At 29.5% G+C, this 26711-nt stretch overlaps 2 protein-coding genes across 2 annotated transcripts in view; both read right to left on the reverse strand.

Annotated features, from left to right (window-relative positions):
• The window catches only part of LOC110653022 (glutathione S-transferase zeta class), a 29432-nt gene extending 7425 nt beyond the window's left edge, over positions 1-22007 (reverse strand). Inside the window, exon 1 of the mRNA XM_058131936.1 lies at positions 21863-22007. Within this exon, the coding sequence (XP_057987919.1) occupies positions 21863-21865 (3 nt within the window). The 5' untranslated portion in view covers positions 21866-22007. The remainder of the gene's footprint in view (positions 1-21862) is intronic.
• LOC110652467 (glutathione S-transferase zeta class) lies at positions 17825-21999 on the reverse strand. Its single transcript, XM_058131933.1, has 11 exons — positions 21863-21999; positions 21669-21762; positions 21536-21592; positions 21345-21430; positions 21159-21230; positions 20899-20952; positions 20725-20800; positions 19865-19926; positions 19006-19065; positions 18449-18576; positions 17825-18105 (listed from the first exon to the last, which is right to left on the reverse strand). Exons 1-10 carry the CDS (start codon positions 21863-21865, stop codon positions 18466-18468), a joined length of 675 nt encoding a protein of 224 aa, XP_057987916.1. The 5' UTR covers positions 21866-21999; the 3' UTR covers positions 17825-18105; positions 18449-18465.
• Positions 22008-26711: the final 4704 nt, after the last annotated feature.

A 26711-nucleotide genomic window follows, 5' to 3' on the forward strand; every position in this document is an offset into this window, starting at 1 on the left:
TGTATGATGGCACTTGAAGAGAAAGTCGAGAGTTCACAAAAGGAAGAAGAAAGTGACAATGAGGTAAACTCTTATGAATCTCCTAATGTAGAAGAACTTGAGCTTGCATTTGCTAAAGTATATGATGAGTATAGAAATTACAAGAGAAAGTGCACTAAAATGAATTTAGAAATTGAATCATTGAGATCATAAAATATTGCCACGTCCAATGTGCATAAAGAAAATGAATTTTACAAAGGACAAATTGCTTTGTTTAAAGAACTAGACTTAGAGTTGAAAATCTCAAAAGAAACTTGTGAAATGCTCATTGAGAAAAATAAAGTTCTTGAAGCTAAAGTAGAATCTTTGACAAATGACTTGGCAAAATTTACAAAAGGAAAAGAAACTCTAGATGTACTTCTTGGAAACCAAAGAATTTCAAATGAAAAATATGGAATTGGTTTTGATAGTTTCATGAACTATGGTAAATATAAGAATCATTTCATTAAAGCATCTACATCCTCCTTGCCTAATGTTACATGTTATTATTGCAATAAAAGAGGTCATATGATTAGTTCTTGTGCACTTAGGAAAGGTCTTCTTAAGGTAAAGAAGGTATGGGTGCCAAAGGGAACCTTACCTAAGGTCACTAACCCCAAGGACCCAAAGTTGCTTGGGTACCTAAAGCTCAGTGATTAAATTTCAGGTTTGTTTCAAAGGGATGAAGGAAAGTGAAAAATGGTATATAGATAGTGGTTGTTCAAAGCACATGACTGGTAAAAAGGACAAGTTTTCAAAAATCACAGTGGAAGATGGAGGACATGTAAAATTTGGAGATAAAGGGAAAGGAAAAATAATTGGAAATGGCACAATTGGAACCAAACCTTGTATTGAAGATATGTCACTTGTTGAAAGATTGAAATACAACTTGCTAAGTGTAAGCCAACTTTGTGATAAAGGTTTTGAGGTAAAGTTTACTTCTTCTCTATGTACAATCAATAACTTAGAAAATGACACATTGTTCATTGCCAATAGATCCAATAATGTTTACTTGCTTGACATGAATAATTTTGAAACTAATCATGGTACATGTCTAGTATCCTTTGATAACTCTAGTTATTTGTGGCATAGAAGACTGGATCATGCAAGCATGCATACACTCTCAAAATTGTCTAAGAAAGAACTTGTTAATGGTCTTCTTAAGATTAATTATGAAAATGAATTTCAATGTAGAGCATGTACACTAGGGAAACATACTACAGCATCTTTTAAATCTAAAAATATTGTGTCTACCACTAGGCCATTAGAATTGCTTCATCTTGATTTATTTGGACCCGTATCTCCTACTAGTCTTGGTGGGAAGTCATATGCTTTAGTTATTGTTGATGACTATTCAAGATATACATGGACATTCTTTCTTGCTCACAAAGATGAAACTTTTGAAAAATTCACCTCTTTTAGTAAAATGGTTCAAAATGAAAAAGGTTTTTGCATCACATCTATAAGAAGTGACCATGGAACTGAATTTGAAAATCATTTATTTGAGAGATATTGTAATAAACATGGAATCAATTATAATTTTTCAGCTCCTAGAACACCACAACAAAATGGAGTTGTAAAAAGGAAAAATAGGACTTTGCAGGAAATGACTAGAACTATGTTGAATGAAAATAATTTGCCAAAGTACTTTTGGGCTGAAGCTGTTAATACATCTTGCTATGTGCTGAATAGAGTTTTAATTATACCAATTTTGAAAAAGACCTCTTATGAGCTGTGGAAAGGAAGAAAATCAAATATCTCATATTTCAAAGCATTTGGTTGTCAGTGCTATATTTTAAATAACAAGAAGGATAATTTAAAGAAATTTGATGCTAAATCCGATGAAGGAATCTTTCTTGGGTATTCAACAAAGAGTAAAGCCTATAGAGTGTTCAATAGAAGAACTTTAGTTATTGAGGAAACTATTCATGTTTTGTTTGATGAGACTAACCCTTCTATCAGAAGGAAAAATGTTTGTGATGATAATAATGAGCAGGTATTTGGAAAATAAAATATAATATCAAGTCAAGAAACGGAACAAATTGATGACAAAGATGAAGAAACTCAAGGAGATACTACAATAGATGTCCATAATGCCAATGATGATCAAATCAATGAAGAAATGCCAAACTTGGAAGAATTACAAGTAAATGAGCCCCAACATGAAGATTTACCTAAAGAATGGAGATTCCATAGAAATCATCCCCAATAAGACATTATTGATGATCCATCTCAGAGGATGATGACTATAGCACAATTGAGAAGATATTTTGGTAATGTTGCTTTTGTTTCACAAATTGAACCTAAATGTTTTGAAGATGCTCAAAATGATGAAAGTTGGATTTTTGCCATGCAAGAAGAACTAAATCAATTTGAGAGAAATAAAGTTTGGAATTTAGTGCCTAAACCAAAAGATCATTCAATTATTGGTACTAAATGGGTTTTTAGAAACAAAATGGATGAAAAAGGCAATGTTGTTAGAAACAAAGCTAGACTAGTGGCTCAAGGCTACAACCAAGAGGAAGGAATCGATTTTGATGAAACCTTTGCTCCGGTTGCTAGAATTGAAGCTATTAGAATGTTGTGTTCCTTTGCATGTTACAAGGACTTTATGCTTTATCAAATGGATGTCAAGAGTGCATTTTTAAATGGTTATATTGATGAAGAAGTGTATGTTGCACAACCTCCAGGCTTTGAAAATCATGAGCATCCAAATCATGTTTATAAACTTACTAAAGCTTTATATGGTTTAAAGCAAGCTCCTAGAGCATGGTATGAAAGGCTTAGTAAATTTCTTTTACAGAATGATTTCCAAAGAGGCAAAGTGGACACAACACTTTTTGTTAAGAAGCATCATAATGATATGCTCATTGTGCAAATTTATGTTGATGATATAATTTTTGGTGCTACTAACGAATCTCTTTGCAAGAAATTTTCTAAGATTATGCAGAATGAATTTGAAATGAGCATGATGAGTGAGCTCACATTCTTCCTTGGACTTCAAATTAAGCAAATGAAAGATGGCATCTTCATAAATCAATCAAAGTACATCAAGGATATGCTAAAGAAATTTAAAATGGAAGATTTAAAGAGCATGGGCATTCCTATGAGTTCAACAATTAAAATGGACAATGATGAAAAACGTAAAGAAGTAGATACAAAGCTTTATAGATGTATGATTGGCTCTCTTTTGTACCTTACTGCATCTAGACCAGACATACACTTTAGTGTTTGCTTGTGTGTAAGATTTCAATCGTGTCCAAAAGAATCCCATCTAAGTGCAGTTAAAAGGATCTTTAGATACCTCATTGGCACACACTCAATTGGTTTATGGTATCCAAAATGTGAATTATTTAATCTTGTTGGTTATAGTGATTCCGATTTTGCTGGAAGTAGATTGGATAGAAAAAGTACTTCAAGTACTTGTCAATTTCTTGGTCTTGCACTAGTTTCTTGGCACAGTAAGAAACAAACTTCAGTAGCTTTATCTACAGCTGAGGCAGAATATATAGCTGCTGGTAGTTGTTTTGCTCAAATTTTATGGATGAAACAATAATTGGAAGATTTTGGTTTAAAATATAATCTTGTTCCAATTAGGTGTGACAACACAAGTGCCATAAACTTGATCAAAAATCTAGTCCAACATTCAAGAACAAAACATATTGAGATCAGACATCATTTTATTAGAGATCATGTTCAAAATGGAAATATCAAAATAGAATTTGTTGCCTCTGAAGATCAACTTGCTGATATTTTTACAAAACCACTTAATGAGGAAACCTTTTGTAAAATTAGAAGGGAAATTGGTATGTGTGAACCACTTGCTTGAAATTTAAGTCATAGTAATTTCATATATTTGCATTTTATCCAATGTGTGAGTGATTTGCTGTGATATAAGTTTGTTGAGAAATCTCTAAAGAACATTAGCTAACCTGTTTGTGTTCTCGAAAAATTAGTTTACTAAGTTGTATGCTAATGTTGCGTGACTAAAATTAGTTTGCTATATCGTGTACTGTTCAAATTTCAAACCAAAAGTGATTGTGCTTGAAATTCTCTGCGTGTCCAGCAATGCACTTACCTATTCACATTTGGTATCACATTCTCAATGCTGTGTCAGACATGTAGATATATATATATATGTGTGTGTGTGCATATAAAGATAGATAGACATATATAAAATAAAAAAAAAGGAAGTAGGTTCAGATAAAGTACACTGGAATAGAAAAGCATGGAACTCAAGAGAACTTAAATCCTCTGCCACACGAAACCGTCACCCTCTCTCTCCTCTGCATTGGTTCACGACATTACACCTCCAAAACAAACCCATTTTCTTTCCGGCAAAACATAACCAAACTCATCAGACCTCTCGTCTCTCCTTTCTTCTCCACTCTTCACTTACCGAAAAGCCATTGTTAGATTTCACAATTTTTTTTTCCCGTCAATGGCTCGTGCTAAACGCAAATCCCCTGTTGCTGCTGCTGCTTCGTCATCCTCATCAGCCTCCGACGATATCCCTGTCGCCGCATTACGAAAGAAATTGAAAGGAAAGAAAAACTCACCTGAATCGAAATCAACTAGTGCGTCTTAGGCCCATCCAAGGTTTATTGAACCCCTTTGTATCGACACCAGAAAAGAAAAAGAAGCGAAAAATGCGAGGGATTGATACCCAACGCAAAAAGGGCACTGCTAAATCTTCGGGTTCAGTGGATAAGGCACTGCTATATTGTAAATTTATCAAATGGAAGTACTTTGATCAGGTAAATTTTCAATTCAAAGAACTTTTTGAGTTTCAAGAATGGCTGGCTGTTTGTGAATGTACAAATGCGTATTACCCTAGGCTTGTTCAAGATTTTTATAGAACTTTAAGAACAGTTGATGATGAGGAAAAATTTGAGGTTGTTTTGAATGATAGTGTATATGTTGTTTCTGTTGAGATGAATGCTACGGCTTTGAACTTGCCTAATGATGGAAATAAAATCTCCACTCATAGAGATGTTGCTAGGGTTCCAGGCTTTAATTTGGCTGAGTTTGAAAACAAAGTCTTCCCTGCCAATACTGCCAAAAATGAAAAGTCCACTAACACAAAAGCTTTTCAACATATTAAAATCATTCACAGTATGGTGAACTACATTTTCTGTCCTAAGTCTGGCAGCTATGGTTATTTGAGTTATCTGGACATGTGTATCATGTGGCACATTGTTAACAAAGTAAGGATGAATTTGGCTTATTTGATTTTCAAGAACATGTGCAAAGCTTATGGGATTGGAAAATTGCCTTATGCATATCTCTTGACTGCTGTGTTTAAAGAGCTGAATATAAATGTCTCTAAGGAAAGTTCTAGGACTGATTTGATTGTGCTTAGACAAATTCACTCTGACACTGATGGAAGAAAGAAAAGGTTTGAAAAAGGTGGTTCTTCCTCAGCTAAGGTTGGTTCAGATTCTACAAATGAATTTATGAGTGAGCTTCAAGGGCTAAAACTGTTATTTCTGATCAATTTAGTTCAACCCATCAGTCCATTGAACTTCTGAGAAAATTTATGGATGTGGTTGACTACAAAGTGAGTCACTTGTTTACTCAAAATGAGGAATTAAAGAAGCTAATTGTGGATCTTCAGCAGGCCAAGGAAACTAGTTTCTCAACTAAAGTTGAGGCTGCTACTCAAGTCTCTGCTCATAGTACTGATAAGGGTGGAAGTAATAAGGTTGGTGAGTCTCCACCTGCTGTGGCACATGAAAGTGAACAAGTGGTTGAATCTGAAATTAGATCTGCAGCTGAAGCCCCTGTTGACCATGCTAGTGAAAAGGTCATTGAACCTGAAGTTGGTCCTGCAATTGATGTCCCTATTGAGCATGGTAGTGAAAAGATTATAGAACCTGAAAGTGAGTTAGCTGTTGAACCTCCAAGTGCACCACTGCTGGAACCTGTGAGTGCTCCATCTCAACTATCTGCAGCTGCTGCCCCTACAGCCAAGAAAGGTAGAAAAAGGTCTAAGTCGACTGTGTCAAATCCATACCAGCCCCTAGCTGCTGCTCTTCAACCACCATCTGATGAAGATGAGCCACAGAAACATGACCAATTGGCTGACCAAGGATCTCAGCCACCTGCTGCTAAACCCACCAAGAAGAAGATGGTGCCTTCCAAAGCCACTCGCAGGAGCAAAAGACTTAAATGATTAGCATCTAATCTGGATTTTTAGTTTCTATCTGCATTTTTAGTTTACTAGTCTGTTTGCTACTATTGGTTTTTAGTTTGCTACTGTTTACCTTACTGTGTTTAAGTTTGGGCTAACATGATTCTTTTTGGGTTAATCTCTCCTGTTTCCTTTTTGGATGATGACAAAAAGGGGGAGAATAGGATGGATATGTGTTTATACTTGTGTTTATACTTTGATAGGATGGATATGTGTTTATACTTTGACAAATGAAAGCATGTTTATGTGCATATTTTTTTGAGTGAGAATATTGTGAATATCTTGTGAACATGCTTTATAACATAAACTCAGGGGGAGCTTTTGTACAGAAAATAGATTTCTTGGAAATTATGTGCATATATTTAGGGGGAGCATTTTCGGCATACTATACTGCTTGGATTCACATACTCACATAAACTTTCACACACTTTTATTTTTTATTGTTGATTCAATTGAGTTTTGTCATCATCAAAAAGGGGGAGATTGTTGACCCCGTGTAGCTCAAAATGAGCATTGATTTTGATGATAACAAAACTCAAACAGAATCTATCTAACCCAACTTTAAAGTGATGTGTAGATTCCTTCTCTTATTCATAAAGAATTTTTGAAGTTGCATCTAAGGAGAAAGGATACTCAAAGGCATTTCAAGACAAATCCAAAATGAGAAAAGAACAAGACTATGAAAGCCAAGACTCAAAGAAAATGTATGAAAGTCATAGAGTTAGAGATTGAGTCTTAGGTCTTATGTGAAAAGAATAGATGAGAATTTAGTCGAATGGAGCTCAAAAATGAAACTTTATTTTCTGATTACTTTTTCTCATCATGACCTTGGACACTACTATTGGAACATTTTTTTTTAAGGTCTAAATCATTTTATTTAATATTGCAAGTTGAAACATGCAGTTGTTGACTTAGTTTGCTAACTGGTTTGCTAAAATATTAGTTTGCTAATGTGTTTGCTAAAACATTAGTTTACTAACCAGTTTACTACTGTTGCCAAAATTTTATTAGTTTGCTAAATGATCAGAGCTGCTCAACTTCGCACAAAAGGACAAAATAACGGCCATTTTGTCTTGGGCAGTGTGTATAACGTTCCAAAAAGGTTTCAAACGGTCTAAAATGATTTGGGACTATAAATACACATTCTTTACTTCATTTTTGATTTGATGAAAGCTTACATTTGAACTCTAACTTTGATTTTTCATTTATTGCTTTCATTCAAGAGCTTTAAAGTCTTTGAGCTACCATTGGCAAATCAACTCATTTCTTCTTTATAGTTTGATTTGTATTGAGTAAGAGTGAGTGTTAAAACATTAAATTGCATTTAAGAGAGGTTGTACAAGCACCTATTGAAGCTTGAGAGAGTAAGTGCTTGAGGTAGCACTTGTAAAGGTTTCAAGCTACCTTGGTAAAAGCTTGGTGTTGAAAAGTTGTAAAAGGCTTTTGGTCTCTTGCCTTCAAAAGAGCAAATAGTGGAGAGAAGACTCAAAGAGGGTTCTTTGAGAGAGTGGATGTAGGCTAGTTAAGCCGAACCACTATAAAAATCATTGTGTTTGATCTCTCTAACCTTGACCTCCTTACTTTTGTGCAATTTAAATTTTTCTTTTTATACATGATATTGAATGTTGATTGAATAGATTAAATTGATAAACTTGAGGATATATTGAGTGAGTTGAGAAATTAGTTGAATATTGTATGATGCATATTATGTTAAATATTGCTATAAATATTGATTGAGGCTTGAATTGCATCTTAGGAACACATTGTTGAAACACATATTACTTTCATTATATATATAAAGAAGCACCTAGTTGAACAAAGTCACAATTTTTCATTAGGCTACAAGCAATGGCCGAAAAATTGTTAAAATCCAATTCACCCCCTCTTGGACTATTTTGGGACAACAAACTAATTATTAAAATTGAAATCATGTGAAAATATGAGACTAAAATTACAAAATTAAAAAATTTTATTAAAATTGAAAAATCTTATAAAGTTTACATTTATTTAATTATTTGACTTTTTTTATAAAATAAAAAAATTTTCTAAACAATTCTTAAATGAACTTAATCTATCATATAATTAGTGAATTAAATCAATGATTTATTACGTCATGTTAAATATGTGATTTGACAATAAGTATTATTAAATTATATAAAAAACTCTTTTTGTAGCGTTCCAATTTTATGGATCAGGTTTAAAATAAGAAATTAAATAAAAAAAAATATTAAATATATATAATTTCAAAGTTGGGTCAATATTATTTAGTATTAGAGCATTTTTTTTATCGGATCAACTATGTATAAAGGTCCTTTGACATTCATCTAAAGGGGTCGAAATTTAGCATAGTTAAGATTTCTTTACAATGACGTTTAGACTAAAGGAATTGGGATGATGTACCCCATATTAATTCTTCAAGAGAGGTTTTGAATATTATATATATAGATTTACAACTCTCCTCCTACGAGTTAGCTTTTAAGATAAATATATGATCGTTGGTAGTTAGCTTTTGATAGTGGAAAGGAGGGATTGCCTGGGGCTGAGCATAATTCGGTTCAAACTAAAAAATCGAACCGAATCGAGTCAATTCGATTCAATCGGTTCGGTTTTAAAATTAAATCGGTTCTGTTCGGTTTTACATTATAAAAATTTCGGTTATTTCTGTTCGGTTCGGTTTTGAAGAGAAAAAAATCGATTAAACCGAACCGAACTGAATAGTAATTTATATAGTCAAATCAAACTAAATCGAACCGAATCGTTTTTGAATTGATTTATTTTTATGAAAAATTTATGAATCATATTTAATTTTATATATATTAATTATTTAATTTCATTGATTAATGGTTATTAGGTTCAAACCAAAGTTAAAATTAGACCAAATAACTTAAAAATCAAGTCTAAATTAAAAAATTAATAAAAAATCAAACTGATCGATTTAAATCGAACCGAACCGAAATAGAGCGGTTCAGTTCGATTCGATTTCTCACCCATTTCGGTTCGGTTCAGTTTCTAAAATTTACGGTTCAGTTTTTATAATTTAATTCTATTCGGTTCGGTTCGGTTCGGTTCGGTTTGAACCGAATGCTCACCCCTAAGGTTGCCTTGACCCCTCAAACTTCATGTTTTTTTTAGTATATATATGAAATATTTAATTAAAGAGGTAGATAAGGGAGACTAGGGATCTCAACTATTTTCAAAACTGTTAATAGGGATATTAAAATTTATTGATTTCTTAAATTTTTTTATTAATCTCTGTAAGTATTTATAAAAAAAATGTTGAATATGTATAATAAATTTTATTTTTCATCAATTGCCTCCTTAAATTTTTTATTGAACCCAATAATTTATAATTTATACATTATAATTTAAATTAAAATATTAAAATTATTTGATTGTCATTAAATAAATATAAAAATTCAATAATTATTCAAAATTTTATATTTACAAATTAAAATTTGATTAGTAGTTGCTATTAAAAAATAAATTTAAGTTAATTTAATAATTTCATGTCACATAATCTAAAATCAGATTGAATTTTTCATTTTTTTTCATTACTTTTGCTCTTCCCTCATTATGTGGGTACAATATATATATATATTTTTTTATCTTTCTTCCCATTTAACTTTCTATCATTTATTTTATTCTGATTAAAAAATTAATTTGTTTATATCTATATAAGTAAAATAAATTAGTAATCTCAATTTTTTGCATATTTTAGATGGATTAACTTAAATATACATTTATTTTTAACAAATACATTTATTTTATTTTTTTTATAAGCAATATGTTTATTTTATTATTTTATTAATATATAATTTTTTATTTAATTTTAATGATTATTATATTTTTTAATCTTATACTATTATATACCATATAGTTAGATAAATATATATTTAAAAAAAAAGAGAAAAAACATTTAGAATTTTATTTAATCAATTGCAATTCCTATCTAATTAAGATTTTTATAATGAGATGAATTTTCTATTTTTGATAGCAGACATTTTTGGTAAAATTTACTTATATTCAATGTATATATTTATTCAATTTATAATTGTTAGAAGAAAGAATACAAGTAACGAAGGAAATGATTGTATATTTATCTGTGTCTTATTTACAGAGATATTACATCTATTTACACATGAGAATATGAGTTAATTTAGATAAGAATAATAATTGTTGTAATTATGCTACACAAATCTCCTATAATCATGCTAATTGCTGTAATTATGCTACATAAATCTCCCAAATCTCTTATAACCATGCTAATTGCTGTAATTATGCTACACAAATCTCCTATAATCATACTAATTGCTGTAATTATGCTACACAAATCTTCTATAATCATGCTAATTGTTGTAATTATGCTAACACCCCCCCTCAAACTCAAGGTGGTAGCATGGGTGTTAACTTGAGTTTGCTTAAGAGATCCTAAAAGCCAGCGGGAGGATGTGTTTTGGTGAATATATCAGCTGTTTAGCTGACAAAGGAGACAGGAATCAAACATATGGTGCCATGAGCAACATGATGATGTACAAAATGACAATCAATTTCGATGTGTTTAATACGCTCATGAAATACATCATTATAAGAAATCTGTATGGCACTTCTATTATCGCAATGAAGCATTGTGGCAGAAGAATGAGTGAAACCCAATCAGTTAATAACCACCGTAACCAAAGTAATTCAGATGTAGCATCAGTAAGAGCACGATATTCAGATTCTATGCTAGAATGTGCAACAACAGTTAGCTTTTTGCTACACCAAGAGATAAGAGAATTACCTAAGAAGAAATAATAAACAGTTGTAGAGCGACGATCTGTCAGATCACCAGCCCAATCAGCATCAGAGTAGCCAGATAATACTAGGGAGGAGGTAGCAGAAAAGTGCAAACCATGAAAAAGAGTGCCTTTGATATAACGAAGGATTCAAAGTACTGCAGAGAAATGAGTTGAGCGAGGAGTAGACATAAACTGGCTGACCAGATGAACAACATATGAAATATCAGATCGAGTAACTATGAGATAAATAAGACTCCCGACAAGCTGTCGATATAAAATACGATCATCAAGAGGAGTGCCATCAAGAGGTGTAGGTTTGCAATTGAGCTCCAATGGGGTTGATACTGTTTTGCTATCAGTGATGCCTACTCGAGAAAGTAAGTCGGATGCATACTTGGCTTGAGATAGATAATAGCCATCAGAATTTTGAGAAACTTCAAGACCCAAAAAATAGCTGAGAGAACCCAGGTCTTTCATTTCACAATGCTGATTGAGATAATGTTGTAACTTTGAAATACAAGATGAATCATCTTCTGTTATTATCATATCATCAACATAAAGCAATAAAAGAACAATACCACTGTCAGTTCGGCGAGTGAATAATGCAGAATCATGTGGACTAGAGAGAAAATCAAGTTGAGCAAGAGTGGAACTAAATTTGGCAAACCAGGCCCTGGGAGCTTGTTTTAATCCATATAAGCCTCGTCGAAGTTTGCAAACCTTATGAGGAGAATGATAACCAGGAGGAGGATGCATATAAACCTCTTTTGTTAAATCACCATGAAGAAAAGCATTTTTGACATCCATCTGGAAAAGTTTCCATTTACGAACTGCAGCAATAGCTAAGAGACTGCGAATAGATGTTAATCGGGCCACTGGAGCAAAAGTTTCTTCATAGCCGATACCATACTCTTGAGTGTACCCTTTCGCTACTAAGCGAGCTTTGTAGCGTTCAATAGTTCCATCAGAACGGGTCTTGATTTTGTAAATCTATTTGCAACCAATAGGGGTCTTGTTTGGTGGAAGATCAACTAAATCCCAACTATGAGTTTTCTCTAAAGCCTGAAGTTCGTCAGCCATAGCTTGCTGCCAAAGAGGGTCAGTACTTGCCTCACGATAAGAACGAGGCTCATGAAGGGTTGCAATAGTAGAGTAACAGTGAAAATCAGAAAGATAATAAGGAGTTTCTCTTACACAGGTAGAACGACGAAGAGTAGTGCATGGAGGAGATACAGGCGCAGGTTCTGGATCAACAACTGGTGCAGATTCAACAGGGGCAGGTGTAGTTGGGCTAATATTGAGCACATCACAATCACCTAGATCAGGACTTGGAAACAGCGCTTTGGAGGAATCAGTAAAAAATAGAGAGTCAGTATTGACAGAATGATGAAATTTGGAAAGAGAAGAGAACATAGTATTGTCCCAAAAGGTAACATGACGAGAGATGCGTAACTTATTAGAAACAGGATCCCAACAATGATACCCTTTGTGTTCAATGCCATTACCAAGAAAAAAATATAGACGAGCACGGGGTTCTAATTTGGCATGTTCATGAGGTTGTAAAAGAACAAAAGAAACACATCCAAAAGGTTTAAGGATGGAATAGTCAGGAGGTTGTCCAAACAACTTTTCAAAAGGAGATAAATTATGAAGAACCAAGGTAGGAAGATGGTTAATAATATAAACAGCATGAAGAGCTGCTTCTCTCCAAAATTTTTCTGGACATGAGGAAGAAAGAAAAAGAGTACGTACAGAATCAAGAATATGGCGATGCTTGCGTTCGGCTTGCCCATTCTGTTGAGAGGTGTGAGGACAAGAACGTTGAACAACAGTGCCTTATTGACTAAGAAACTGAAGTAAAGAAGAATCCCGATATTCCATAGCATTGTCTGTTCGGAGAATTTTAATATCACAAGAGAACTGAGTTTTAATCATATTTGCAAATGTGATGTAAATTTGTGATAACTCATATCGATGTTTTAAAAAATATATCAAAGTAAACCGAGAATAATCATCAATAACTATCACAAAATAGCGAAAACCATTTATTAAAGAAATAGGAGAAGGACCCCAAATGTCAGAATGAATTAAACCAAAAGGAGTGTCTGAAGTAGTATTATTATGAGAAAAAGATAATGCAGGTTATTTTGCAAGCTGACAATTTAAACAATTAAATGACTTAAACTTAGTAGATCCTAATAATCCACGAGAAATTAAATGTTGAATTTTACTGACAGAAGCATGACCAAGACAAAGATGCCATTGGTGAATGGAGAAATTAGGCATTGTAGCTGCAGACACAAATCTCTGACGAAGATGTAAAGATGCAAGCTCAAGTAATCGATCCACTCTGCGACCCTCCCCAAGAATCTGTCCCGTTTGTGGATCCTGTACCTGGACACCATGGGGAGATCTCCGATAACAATACGCTAAAGCTTGCGACCTATCAAAAAACTTTTCATTCCTTGAACCCAAAGATTATAGTTGGAACCAGTCAGAACTGTTGCAATAGGTTTTGAAATATCAGATTTCTCCATTGATAACAAGATGAGGAGAAAAAAAATGGTATAATAACAGGAATGAAAGAATGAACCAGAACAGGTTGTAGAGAGAGAAGAGAGACCCCAGAAACTAGAAATAAAAGCTAACCAGGCTCTGATACCATGTTAGAAGAAAGAATACAAGTAATGAAGGAAATGATTGTGTATTTATCTGTGTCTTATTTACAGATATATTACATATATTTATACATGAGAATATGAGCTAATTTAAACAAGAATAATAATTGCTGTAATTATGCTATATAAATCTCTTATAATCATGCTAATTACTATAATTATGCTAATAATAATTAACAAATCATTTAAAATTATAATAAAATTTACCAATAAATATAATAAGTTCTATTTAAAATTATAATATAATAATTTTTTATTAATTAAGTGTATAAATCACCCTTCAAATTTTTGTGTATGAGAATCCTAAGCTATCTTTGTTTTTAAGAAAGCAAACTTATTTGTAAATCATTACTTGATTATATATATATATATATATATATATATATATAAAAGCCATTTAATGGTAGAATTAGGAATAAAAAAAAATTAATTCTAACCTAATTTAATTCAGCAAGTGAAAACATATAATTTATTTTATAGATTTAAATTTAAATTTTCACTTTTCAATTTCTTACTTTAAAAATTAAAAAGTTTAAAGAAAATAACCAAAACACAAAGGCACCATGTACACAAGGCATTGAGATATAGTGTTATAAAGAGATAATTTCATATGATCACTTGGGACACAGCCTCAATGATTTTATGTCAGAACTTATCACATAATTATTCATGATTACTCAATGACTTCATAGTTATTCAATGATTTCATAATTACTCAAGATTACTGGAGATGTGTTCAGAGTTCCACCTTAATTTCCCTGTTGAAGCATCAAGAGAAAAAGACAATGAATTAGATAATATTTTCAGACACAATTTCCATGACAACACTAAAATTTTAGATATTCTACTTCCATACCTCATATTTATTTATTTTATTATCATAAAATTTTTAAAGCTTAAAAATATTACACTAAAATTATCATAATATAAACACATAACATAGGTAAAAGTAGGGGTGTGCAAACGGTCGGTTCGGTTTTGAACCGAACCGAACCGATAAATTGAAAATTAAAAATCAAAAATTTTAAAAACCGAACCAAACTTATTAATAAGAAAAAATCGAACCGATAAATATCGATTCAATTTTGTTTTAAACCGATCAAACTGAAGTTTATAAAATTTCATATTTTTAACATTAAATCTAAATAATAAAACATAAAAACAAAAAAAAAATAGAAATCAAAACGCAAAAATCTTAAGGTTCGGTTCGGTTTTCTTTCATTTCGGTTCGGTTCAATTCGATTTGATTAGATTTTCTTTGATTTCCTATATATATTAATAATTTCGGTTCGGTTTGGTTTTTTTTTATTTTTTATGAAAATAACCGAACCAAACCGATTAACCAAAATTATCAAAATTATAAACCGAATCGAACCTATTCAATTTTAAAATTAAACCGATTGAATCGAATTAAATCAATTCGGTTCAATTTTTCGGTTTAAACTGAAAACTGCTCTCCCCTGGGTAAAGGCATGTTAAAATTCTTTTGCAAGACATTGAGTAATTACTATTAATTTTCTTTCAATTTTTGAGGCATTTTATTTCCATTTTTTTTTATTTTATTACCATAAAATCCCTAAATTTTGAAAACGTTCTATTAAAATCCCCAGTATCAAAGTAGGATTAATTTTCTAACAAGATACTTATATGATAATGTCAAAAAATAAAATAAACTAAAAAAGAAGTTACCATCATATTTCTTTTATTGTAATTTCTTCTCATAAACTAGACTTTGTTTCTCTTGTTTTTACTCTCTTCTACTCATAAGACCTCTCATTGGCCACTTCTTACACGGCGTTTCTCTTTTTTATTTCATTTTTTAACACGTAATACTGCCATATGAGCCTATTACTAAAAATCTGACTAAACATAATACTTTATTCATTGTAAATTAAATTTTATATTATAAGGGTTTTCATAAGTTTATAACATATTTATGTAACTAATTTTAATATCCTCTAATTAATATATTTATATAATTTTTTTTCTCAATAATAATTGCTTTTCTCAATTTTTTTATGCTTATATATATATACATGTAAACTTTTTAATGATGGTGTGCTATGGTTGTGATCTTAAATTGAACAATCCTTTGAATTTTAAATTTTCACTATATATTTCCTTTTATATTAATTGAACTTTTTTTTAATACTCTCATTTTGAAACTCTTTTTGTAAATATCTATTCAATACTTTATTATTTTTATCCAGATAAATTTTAATAATTACTTCTAAATTTATATAGCTATAATATTATAATTTTTTAATTTTAAAATGCAACATAAAAATTTCTTAATTTTTAAATTTTACACAATAAAATCTATATGACTTAGAAGCATTATACATTTCTGAGAATTTAACCCAAAATCGTTAAGAGCAGAGAAAACGAATCCATATAGTCGACCCCAAAGTTTTGGGATAAAGGCTTAGTTGAGTTGAGTTGAGTTGAGTTAATGAAAGTTATGAAATTAAAAAAAAAACTAATTTCTTATTTTAATTAATTATTAATTTTATAAAATTTTATTTTTATTTACAATAAAAATTAATTAATTAAAATTTAAGTACAACTAGATTAATTAAAAATTTTAAATTTATATAAATTTTTAAGTTAATTTAAGTATAAAAATTAATATTAATATAAATAATTTAAAAAATTAAAGATATTTTTATCTCTTTACAAGTTTACTCCATCATCATAATTTTACATACATTAAAGATTGATAAATAATTATAAACAGATTATATGTATAAATATTTGAGATTATATAAACATATAATATAATTTTATAGGTCATATTTATAACCCTTGATACTACAGAAACTCAATCCATAGTAAAAAATCCAAGAGGCTTACAGAAACTCAATCCATAGTAAAAAATCCAAGAGGCTTACAACAAAAATTGCAACTTTAAGTGAATTGATTGTTCAATGAGACATAACAACCTTGTCAATTTGTTTAAGGTACATGGCTCCTTCTACATAATTTTATATCTATTGAGCATATATCAATTGAATTCCTTCACTTTCTCTCTCTCACACACACCCATTCATTTCCCTAATAAAACAAAGGGAAAAGTTTAAAAAAATGCTATGTAATTTTACACTTTGACATATGAGAGATTGTAATTTAATTTTTATCAATTTAATACTTGTGTTTTCCTCCATTAATAAATATGATCTAAACCATTATTTACCGTTACATGATGCTGACGTGGTGAACACGTAACACTGATGTGGTGAACACTGGACGCCGTGTGTTCAACACATAAATGCCACATGATGTCATATAAGTACCATGTATGCCATGTGTCACCACGTCAGTGCAACATATTCATTACGTGAGCGTCATTTAACAGTAACTAACAATTTTGACCATAATTGATAAAGGAAGAAAATGTAGAGTATCAAATTGACAAAATTAAATCACAATCTCTTTTGTGTTAAAGCATGAAAATACATTAATTTTTTCTTTTTTGTATTTATCCCTAAAACAATATAATGAAGAATAAAACTAGAGAGAGAAGCTAAAATCCTTTGGCTGGTTACTTAAGAGTTCCTTTAGCATTAAAGTTGGAGAGCTAAAACTCCTTTATAGAAAGAAAAAAAATATTTTAAATACTATTAAAAAACAATTTAAAAAAATTAATTTATTATTTTAATATTCTTATAATTAAAATTTATCAAATTTAATTTTAAATTATTTTTTAATACTTTGTAATTAATATATTTTTATGAAATTATTCTTTTAACAGTAGACACAACATTAATGCCAGCCCATTAGCAACTGAGATTTTAAATAATAAAGGATTTTCAAAAAAGGTAACATTTTAAATGTTAAAAATGTTGAAAAAAAATTTGTTTTCTCATTTTAAGATTTTATAACTAAAATAAATCAAATGTAATTTTAAATTAGTCTTTAATACCCTCTGACTAAAATATATAAGAAAATATTTTTCTTAACAACTTTAATAGTAATGTCAAACAAACCTTAAGTTATGGCTCGGTCTCGTGTATATTGCAATTTGAATACATTAGCCACAACCAACGTACAAATTTTGGGCAAATTACGAAATACATTTTTTTTATATAATTATTAGGCTATGATTGGCCCAAAATTGCAACGAGTAATCCAGTTGATGATGGATGACACGTGAGCTGTGCAACCATAGAATTCATATAAACTCATTATTATAGGGAGCACAATGGGTAAGAATAACAATACCATTGAGACTCAATGTCCTCGGCATTAGCTTATACCAGTTCATGTTCTTTGTAATTATTATCATTCATCCATCACAGAATTATATGATAGAAACAGGCCAACCTTCAAATTGACCCCATTGTACAATATATGCTGGATAGCTTTATTTTGAGGCTCCACCAAGTTGTACTTTATGCTGTATGTTAGCAAGTTTTGGATTGGGAAGATTGACGTGAAACTGAAAATGAACCAAAGAAGCTTCAACTCTGCAGCAAATTTTTCCAATGCTCAAACAGAAAATAGAGATGGCAACAAAATGTGTTCAGAAGTTACAATAGTAAGCACGCTAATAACTAAGAGAAATTCACTTAAACCATTAAAAATCTTGTTTAGGTGATCCTAGACCAGCCAAAAACTATAGGACATGAATATACAAATGTAATCAAAATCATCTAGTGCCTCGCACAGTCGCACCTAACTGCTTGCCACAACAGAAAAAGAAAATAACTAGAAGAGCATTAGAAACTGTATTTCCAGCTATCTATTATTATGTTTCTTCAATTCTACTGTTTTTGTTGTACCTTTACTTCCTGTTGACTTAAGTAGTGCTGGATGAAGGGGTATCTGGCTGGTTTTCTGGCATACCATTCTGGAATGCTGGCAGCTCATTGTATGCCTCATGCAACCTTGATAGCAGAGGAAATGGAGTCTGCACAAATAATTGAAGAAGAATAAGCTTGTCAGCAGATGTGAGCATTACGTATAGGGAAATAGACAAGAGTTGAAGAACATAACTATGAGAACACTTAGAAAGGGAGTCAAAAGGTTACCATTAACTGTATATGTAACAGTTGAACAACAGATCAGGGGAAAAGATTTACACAAGAGATGAGCGTGTAAAGCCCCAGTGACATTTACAACAAAGAACAAACATTGGTAATTCCAAGACAAAGCCCTTCTACTTTGATTCATATATGGGAATTTACTTTTCTTTTTCACTTCTGATTATTTTTCATTTGTAGCTGTATTTTAAAACTAGAAATTTGATACATATAATTGCACAAACAAATGAGCTAAAATAGAGCGCATAATCATACACAGATGCGAATGTTACATGAACTCAGGCAATGAATACTACCATGTCAACATTAAATCTTTTAATTGCTGGATGAAGCTGTGCTGCTAGAAACAAATCCGCCTGCAAGGTGACATAACATTCAAGTAAATAGTTATATCACCAAACAACTTTATGCAAATTATTGTTCTAGGAGGAAGTGAAGTTTTTATATAAATTTTCATCACTTCATGTCAAAGCCTAGCCTTCTAGAGCTCCAATTGCCATCATCTCATCCCACAAGCTCAATCCATGGTTTGGGAGCACATATTACTTTGGGATTGTGATCTCAAACAAGGTGTCAATTAATATCTTTTAGAAGATGGTATCAATTAGTATTTCTTCATACTACATATAGTGCCAGAAGATTGATGGTTGCCATACCAAACTTGTACTGACATAACAAGTCGGTAAAGAAACATAAGTTTGGTTTTTCCCCTTTTCAGACTAGTATTTCCACTAGCAGATGAGTAATCTTCATTGTTTTACAGGGCCTCCAGGAATAGCTCTTACCAATTATTTAACAAATAAATGAAATATGCATGTGGTTATTAAACAAATCCTCATGTGCATAACTGATCGACCAAGAAAATTTAGTTTTTTTCCTTGATAAGTGGCAGTTTATGATAATGCACATAGAGTCATGTACCTTTTCTTTCCATCTAAACAGACAATAGGCAGTGTAACAACCTTAACAAGTCCATATTCCCTTATCTCACAGAAAAAAAAATGCATGTAGGATTGTAAAAACCATTCCATAAACTTATGGGACAATGGCAGACACTTTTGAATCCCACCTCTATATAAGTGTGTGCAGGCATAATTGTGTAAATTATATTAGAAAGCTAGAAGTGTTAACAGAAAAAAAGAAGAAAAACAAAACCAGGAAAATTTCATCTCCAGTCGCATATCTTCCAGCATGGTCTTTTAGCAGCTTCTCCAATGCTGAGACAGATGTAAGTAAAAATCAAGAAAAAAAATTCAAATAAGGAAGCAGAAACAATCAAAATCTCAACGCTGAATTGATGCAAAATAACTAAATTTTAATGGACCTGCTTTATGACTAGCATCTTATATTAAACCTATCCAGTTTTATTGTTGTCTAATGTTCAAAAAGATCAGACAAAGATGATGCCACGAAGTATGAACCTGTCCCAAGCTTCACCTGATTGATAAAAAGCTAAAGGTTATCCAATGGTACACTCATCCTCTTCATTACTCAATAGCTGGTGGATAGATATATTCATGCTCATTTAACTGTCAAATCAGATAAGTTATAATCATTCCACCTTTACTAGTGCTGTATTGGCATTCACCTTACAAGTGTATTCTGAAGGTGATCCACCAATATTAGATCTGTAGTTGATCACATGAAGTGTACCTTACGTAGGATGAGAAATCAGTGTGTCTTACAAAAAACTAATTTGAGATATTTCTCATTTGTCTAGTTGAAAATTCTGTATTAATTGTCTGTCCTATGCCAGGTTGGCTAACAGTTTGACATGATTATGCTGCTAAGATTATTGAAGCAATGTTTTACATGGTAGAAATGTATATGACTGCTGTCAACATTAACAGCCTAATAAGAAAGCAAGTTATTTTCTTCTTCTTTTATGAATGTGATTTCATAATCAACAACTCAACTGTTTAAATATTTACAGCATTTTTTTTTACATTTATATTTAAATGCTTGGAAATGATAGGACTTAGGAGCATTCAGTTTTGGCTTAGAGTAGATCTCACCTGCAAAGCCATTTCTAATATGATACTGAACCCAAGGAAGTTTCTCATCTGGACTGACTTTTTCCTCTATAAATTTCTGCAAGAAGAAAGACCAGAAAAATAAATATAATATATATTCTAAAAAAAGCATATAACACATCCTATAGACCTCAATAATATGAGTTGGATACTGACGAGCACAGCTAGATTCTGCAGAGGCTGTATGCTTGAAGAAACAATATTTGCAGCCTACATAAGAGGTGATTAAAGAAAAATTATTAGTGTCTGAATCTCATAACTTGATGCATATAGCAGTGAAAGTAATCAACAAAACATAAATACAAAGACAAATAGACTTAGTTGTGTGCAAGTAAAACGAGGAAACTAAGATTACATAAATGGAACACAAGTCATATACAACTTGCAATTTAATTGCGAAGGCAATGAAATTTAACCTGGTAATTAATGGCTTTTTTGTGAAGATCACGAGGCAACAATGGATGCTGAGGATATTTTTCATCCAAATACTGTACACACACAACCAATTTGCACCCAGAAAAACAGGAAAAAATTAAAAAAAATAACAAAAATCAGAAGCAAGAACAAAAATCAATCAACCCAAAAAAAATAGAGCAACTAACCATCAAGATGGCAAAAGAGTCAGAAACAACAAAGTCACCATCCACCAGCACCGGCACATAGCCAAGAGGATTGAGCTTCAAAATTTCTACCCACATAGAACAGGAAAAAAGAAAATTAAATTCATGAAAAAAACACATAATATTCCAAATTGAGTTCATGATAAAGTAAAAGAGCAGCAAGAATTTCTCACCAGGGTTGAATTGCTCACCTTTGACCAGATTAACAGGTATATATTCGTAACTTAGGCCTGCAAAATGAAATTGGAAATTGAAATGCTTGATATATAATAATCAATAAATAAACTAAGGAAAAAAGAAAACAACCTTTCAGATTTAGAGCAATCCGGACGCGACAAGAGCAAGAGCTTCTCCAGTAGGAGTAGAGCTTGAGCTTGTTTTTGGGCTCTTCAATAGTTGCCTGTGATTGAACCAAACATTTTCTATCAAATTTCAAAGTTTCTTTCCAACACAACCAAAAAGAGGAGAGAGAGAGAGAGAGAGAGAGAGAGTTGAAATACCATATGAAATTAACAGAGAAAGAATAGGATTCTAATGGGGTTTTCAAGTGTGCTGCTATGGAAATGCAGGAAAGGAAATAGAGATCAGAGTCCAAAAGCAACACTTCACTTCATCTAATCTTCATCTTCATCTTCTTGGATTTTTTATTTTTTTTTCAAAGAAAATGACATGCTTTTCTTCCTAGAGCACATCAATTTCAAAGAATAATACATAGTCTTATGTCATTGCTTTGTTTTTTTTTTTATTTATATTATTTACATTTTATTTATAAATTTTTTATTTATATTATATTATTTCATTGCCTTGTTTTTTTGGTAGGGTGATTGAAAGAGTACATTGCTTAAAAAAAAAAGTACTTAATTTCTCTAAAATATTTAATTTTAAGGGCGTGAGAAGTAAAGGTATTACATTGCTTAAATAATTGATATCGACTTGACTTATATATTAATTAAGGATTTCTATTTATAAGTTAACTTTTGAGTTAGGTTTAAAAGTTTAAGAGTTGAAGTCACAAATAATATTAGAGTAAAATGATATATTTAATATTATTATTTTATGTTTTTTTTCTTTTTTATTATATGTTTATTTTATTTTAAATTTGAGACATAATTAATAAAGAAATTTAAATATTTAAACATAAAATATAAAAATAATAAAAAATAAAATAATTGACTAATATTAATAATGTTATAAATATTTAAATTATTTTTATTAATTAAATTATTTATTAAACTAATTATTAAAATTTTATTATGTCATGTTAAATATGTGAATTGACAATAAGTATTATTAAATTATATAAAAAAACTCTTTTTGTAGCGTTCCAATTTTATGGATCAGGATTAAAATAAGAAATTAAATAAGAAAAAAATATTAAATATATATAATTTCAAAGTCCATTGTGAGCAACCTTTTAAGGTAGAGATATGATTGTTGGGTCTATATTATTTAAGTATTAGAGCATTTTCTTATCGGATCAACTATGTATAAAAGTTCTCTGACATTCATTTAAAAAGATCAAAATTTAACATAATCACAATTTCTTTACAATGACGTTTAGACTAAAGAAATTGAAATGATGTGTCCCATATTAGTTCTTCAAAAGAGGTTTTAAATGTTATATATATATATATATAGATTTGCACTTCTCTCTCTACGAGTTAGCTTTTGAGATAAAGACATGATTGTTGGTCGTTAGCTTTTGACGGTGGAGAGGAGAGGTTGCCTTGACCCCTCAAACTTCATGTTTTTTTTAGTATATATATGAAATATTTAATTAGAGAGGTAGATAAGGGAGACTAGGGATCTCAATTATTTTCAAAACTGTTAATAAGAATATTAAAATTTATTGATTTCTTAAATTTTTTTATTAATCTCTGTATGTATTTACAAAAAAAATATTGAGTATGTATAATAAATTTTATTTTTCATCAATTGCCTCCTTAAATTTTTTATTGAACCCAATAATTTATAATTTATATATTATAATTTAAATTAAAATATTAAAATTATTTGATTGTCATTAAATAAATATAAAATTTTAATAATTATTCAAAATTTTATATTTACAAATTAAAATTTGATTAGTAGTTGCTATTAAAAATTAAATTTAAGTTAATTTAATAATTACATGTCACATAATCTAAAATCAGATTGAATTTTTCATTTTTTTCACTATTTTTGCTCTCCCCTCATTATGTGGGTACAATATAATTTTTTTTTATTATTATCTTTCCTCCCATTTAACTTTCTATCATTTATTTTATTCAAATTAAAAAATTAATTTGTTTATATCTGTATAAGTAAAATAAATTAGTAATCTCAATTTTATGCATATTTTAGATGGATTAACTTAAATATACATATATTTTTAACAAATACATTTATTTTATTTTTTTTATAAGCAATATGTTTATTTTATTTTTTTGTAAGCAATATGTTTATTTTATTATTTTATTAATATCTAATTTTTTATTTAATTTTAATGATTATTATATTTTTTAATCTTATACTATTATATATATATATATATATATATATATATTTATTTATTTATTTATTTAAAAAAAAAAGAGAAAAAAACATTTAGAATTTTATTTAATAAATTGCAATTCCTATCTAATTAAGATTTTTATAATGAGATGAATTTTCTATTTTTGATAGCAGACATTTTTGGTAAAATTTACTTATATTCAATGTATATATTTATTCAATTTATAATTAACAAATCATTTAAAATTATAATAAAATTTACCAATAAATATAATAAGTTCTATTTAAAATTATAATATAACAATTTTTTATTAATTAAGTGTATAAATCACCCTTCAAATTTTTGTGTATGAGAATCCTAAGCTACCTTTGTTTTTAAGAAAGCAAACTTATTTGTAAATCATTACTTGATTATAAAAAAAAAAAAAGCCATTTAATGGTAGAATTAGGAATAAAAAAATTTAATTATAACCTAATTTAATTCAGTAAGTGAAAACATATAATTTATCTTGCAGACTCAAATTTATATTTCCACTTCTCAATTTCTTACTTTAAAAATTGAAAAGTTCAAAGAAAATAACCAAAACTCAAAGGCAAGGCATTAGATAGTGTTTTATTATCAGACACAATTTCCATGACAACACTAAAATTTTAGATATTCTACTTCCATACCTCATATTTATTTATTTTATTATCATAAAATTGTTAAAGCTTAAAAATATTACACTAAAATTATCATAATATAAACACATAACATAGGTAAAGGTAGGGGTGTGCAAACGGTCGGTTCGGTTTTGAACCGAACCGAACCGATAAAATTAAAAATTAAAAATAAAAAATTTTAAAAACTGAACCAAACTTATTAATAAGAGAAAATCGAACCGATAAATATTGATTCGGTTTGATTTTAAACAAATCAAACTAAAGTTTATAAAATTTCATATTTTTAACATTAAATCTAAATAATAAAACATAAAAACAAAAAAAAATAGAAATCAAAACTCAAAAATCTTAAGGTTCGATTCGGTTTTTTTTATTTCGGTTCGGTTCGATTCGATTTGATTATATTTTCTTTGATTTCCTATATATATTAATAATTTCGATTCGATTCGGTTTTTTTTATTTTTTTATGAAAATAACTGAACTAAACCGATTAACCAAAATTATTAGAATTATAAACTGAACCGAACCAATTGAATTTTAAAATTAAACCAATTGAATCAAATTGAATCGATTCGGTTCAATTTTTCGGTTTAAACTGAAAACTGCTCTCCCCTAGGTAAAGGCATGTTAAAATTCTTTTGCAAGACATTGAGTTATTACTATTAATTTTCTTTCAATTTTCGAGGCATTTCATTTCCATTTTTTTTCATTTTATTATCATAAAATCCCTAAATTTTGAAAACGTTCTATTAAAATCCCCCTATCAAATTCGGATTAATTTTCTAACAAGATACTTATATGATAATGTCAAAAAATAAAATAAACTAAAAAAGAAGTTACTATCATAGTTCTTTTATCATAATTTCTTCTCATAAACTAGACATTGTTTCTCTTATTTTTACTCTCTTCTACTCATAATACCTCTCATTGGCCACTTCTTACATGGCGTTTCTCTTTTTCATTTCATTTTTTAACACGTAATACTGCCATATAAGCCTATTACTAAAAATTTGACTAAACATAATACTTTATTCATTGTAAATTAAATTTTATACTATAAAGGTTTTCATAAGTTTATAACATATTTATGTAACTGATTTTAATATCCTCTAATTAATATATTTATATAATTATTTTTCTTAATAATAATACCAAATAAATATATATACATATAAATTTATAAACAGTAATAGTTGGTAGTTAATTATTGCTTTTCTCAATTTTTGTATGCTTATATATATATATATATATATATATATATATATATATATATAAACTTTTTAATGATGGTGTGCTATGGTTGTGATCTTAAATTGAACAATCCTTTGAATTTTAAATTTTCACTATATATTTCCTTTTATATTAATTGAATTTTTTTTAATACTCTCATTTTGAAACTCTTTTTGTAAATATCTATTCAATACTTTATTATTTTCATCCTTATGTATCTATTCAGTGCTTGTAGCAGCTAACACAGAATGGCCGGCCAACAATTTTTTAACAGATAAATTTTAATAATTTCGTCTGAATTTATATAATTATAATATTATAAATTTTTAACTTTAAAATGTAGGATAAAAATTTTTTAATTTTTAAATTTTACACAATAAAATTCATATGACTTTAGATTATTAATTTTTCAGTTAGATATTAATATGAACAAGTTCGTCATAACACTTAATCAACATTTTTCTCTCATATTTTATGTAAAGTATAAAATTATTTTTTCTACATAGAGAAAAAGGATTCAGTTTATGCATAATTTGAGAAAGGAAAGAGAAATAATAGTTAAGTATTAGTGTTTAATCGGAAAATTAATGATTTGACATTAGAGAAATTTTACTGTGTAATATTTAAAAGTTGAGGAAATTTTATATAATATTTTTAAGTTGAGAGATTGTACTATTATAATTATATAAATTAAAATTTACCCATTTTTTTTCATAATTTCAGTCTCTCTTACAAAATTAATCACTAGACTATCACGCTCGGTGGTTAAATCATAACATAATTAGGAATAGAAATTGTGCCATTATCATAATTGATAGAAGAACTCTAATTAATTGCAGGTCCTTTATTACTTTCTCAATTTTGAAATTTCAGAATGTCCCATTTTACTAGTAAGCAATTTTGGATTTCTTGAAGGTGTAATGGGTAGTTTTGATATATTCCAATTTGGTTCAGATTCTTGAT

The sequence above is a fragment of the Hevea brasiliensis genome, chromosome 13 (genome assembly GCF_030052815.1).
Source record: "Hevea brasiliensis isolate MT/VB/25A 57/8 chromosome 13, ASM3005281v1, whole genome shotgun sequence".
NCBI lineage: Eukaryota > Viridiplantae > Streptophyta > Magnoliopsida > Malpighiales > Euphorbiaceae > Hevea > Hevea brasiliensis.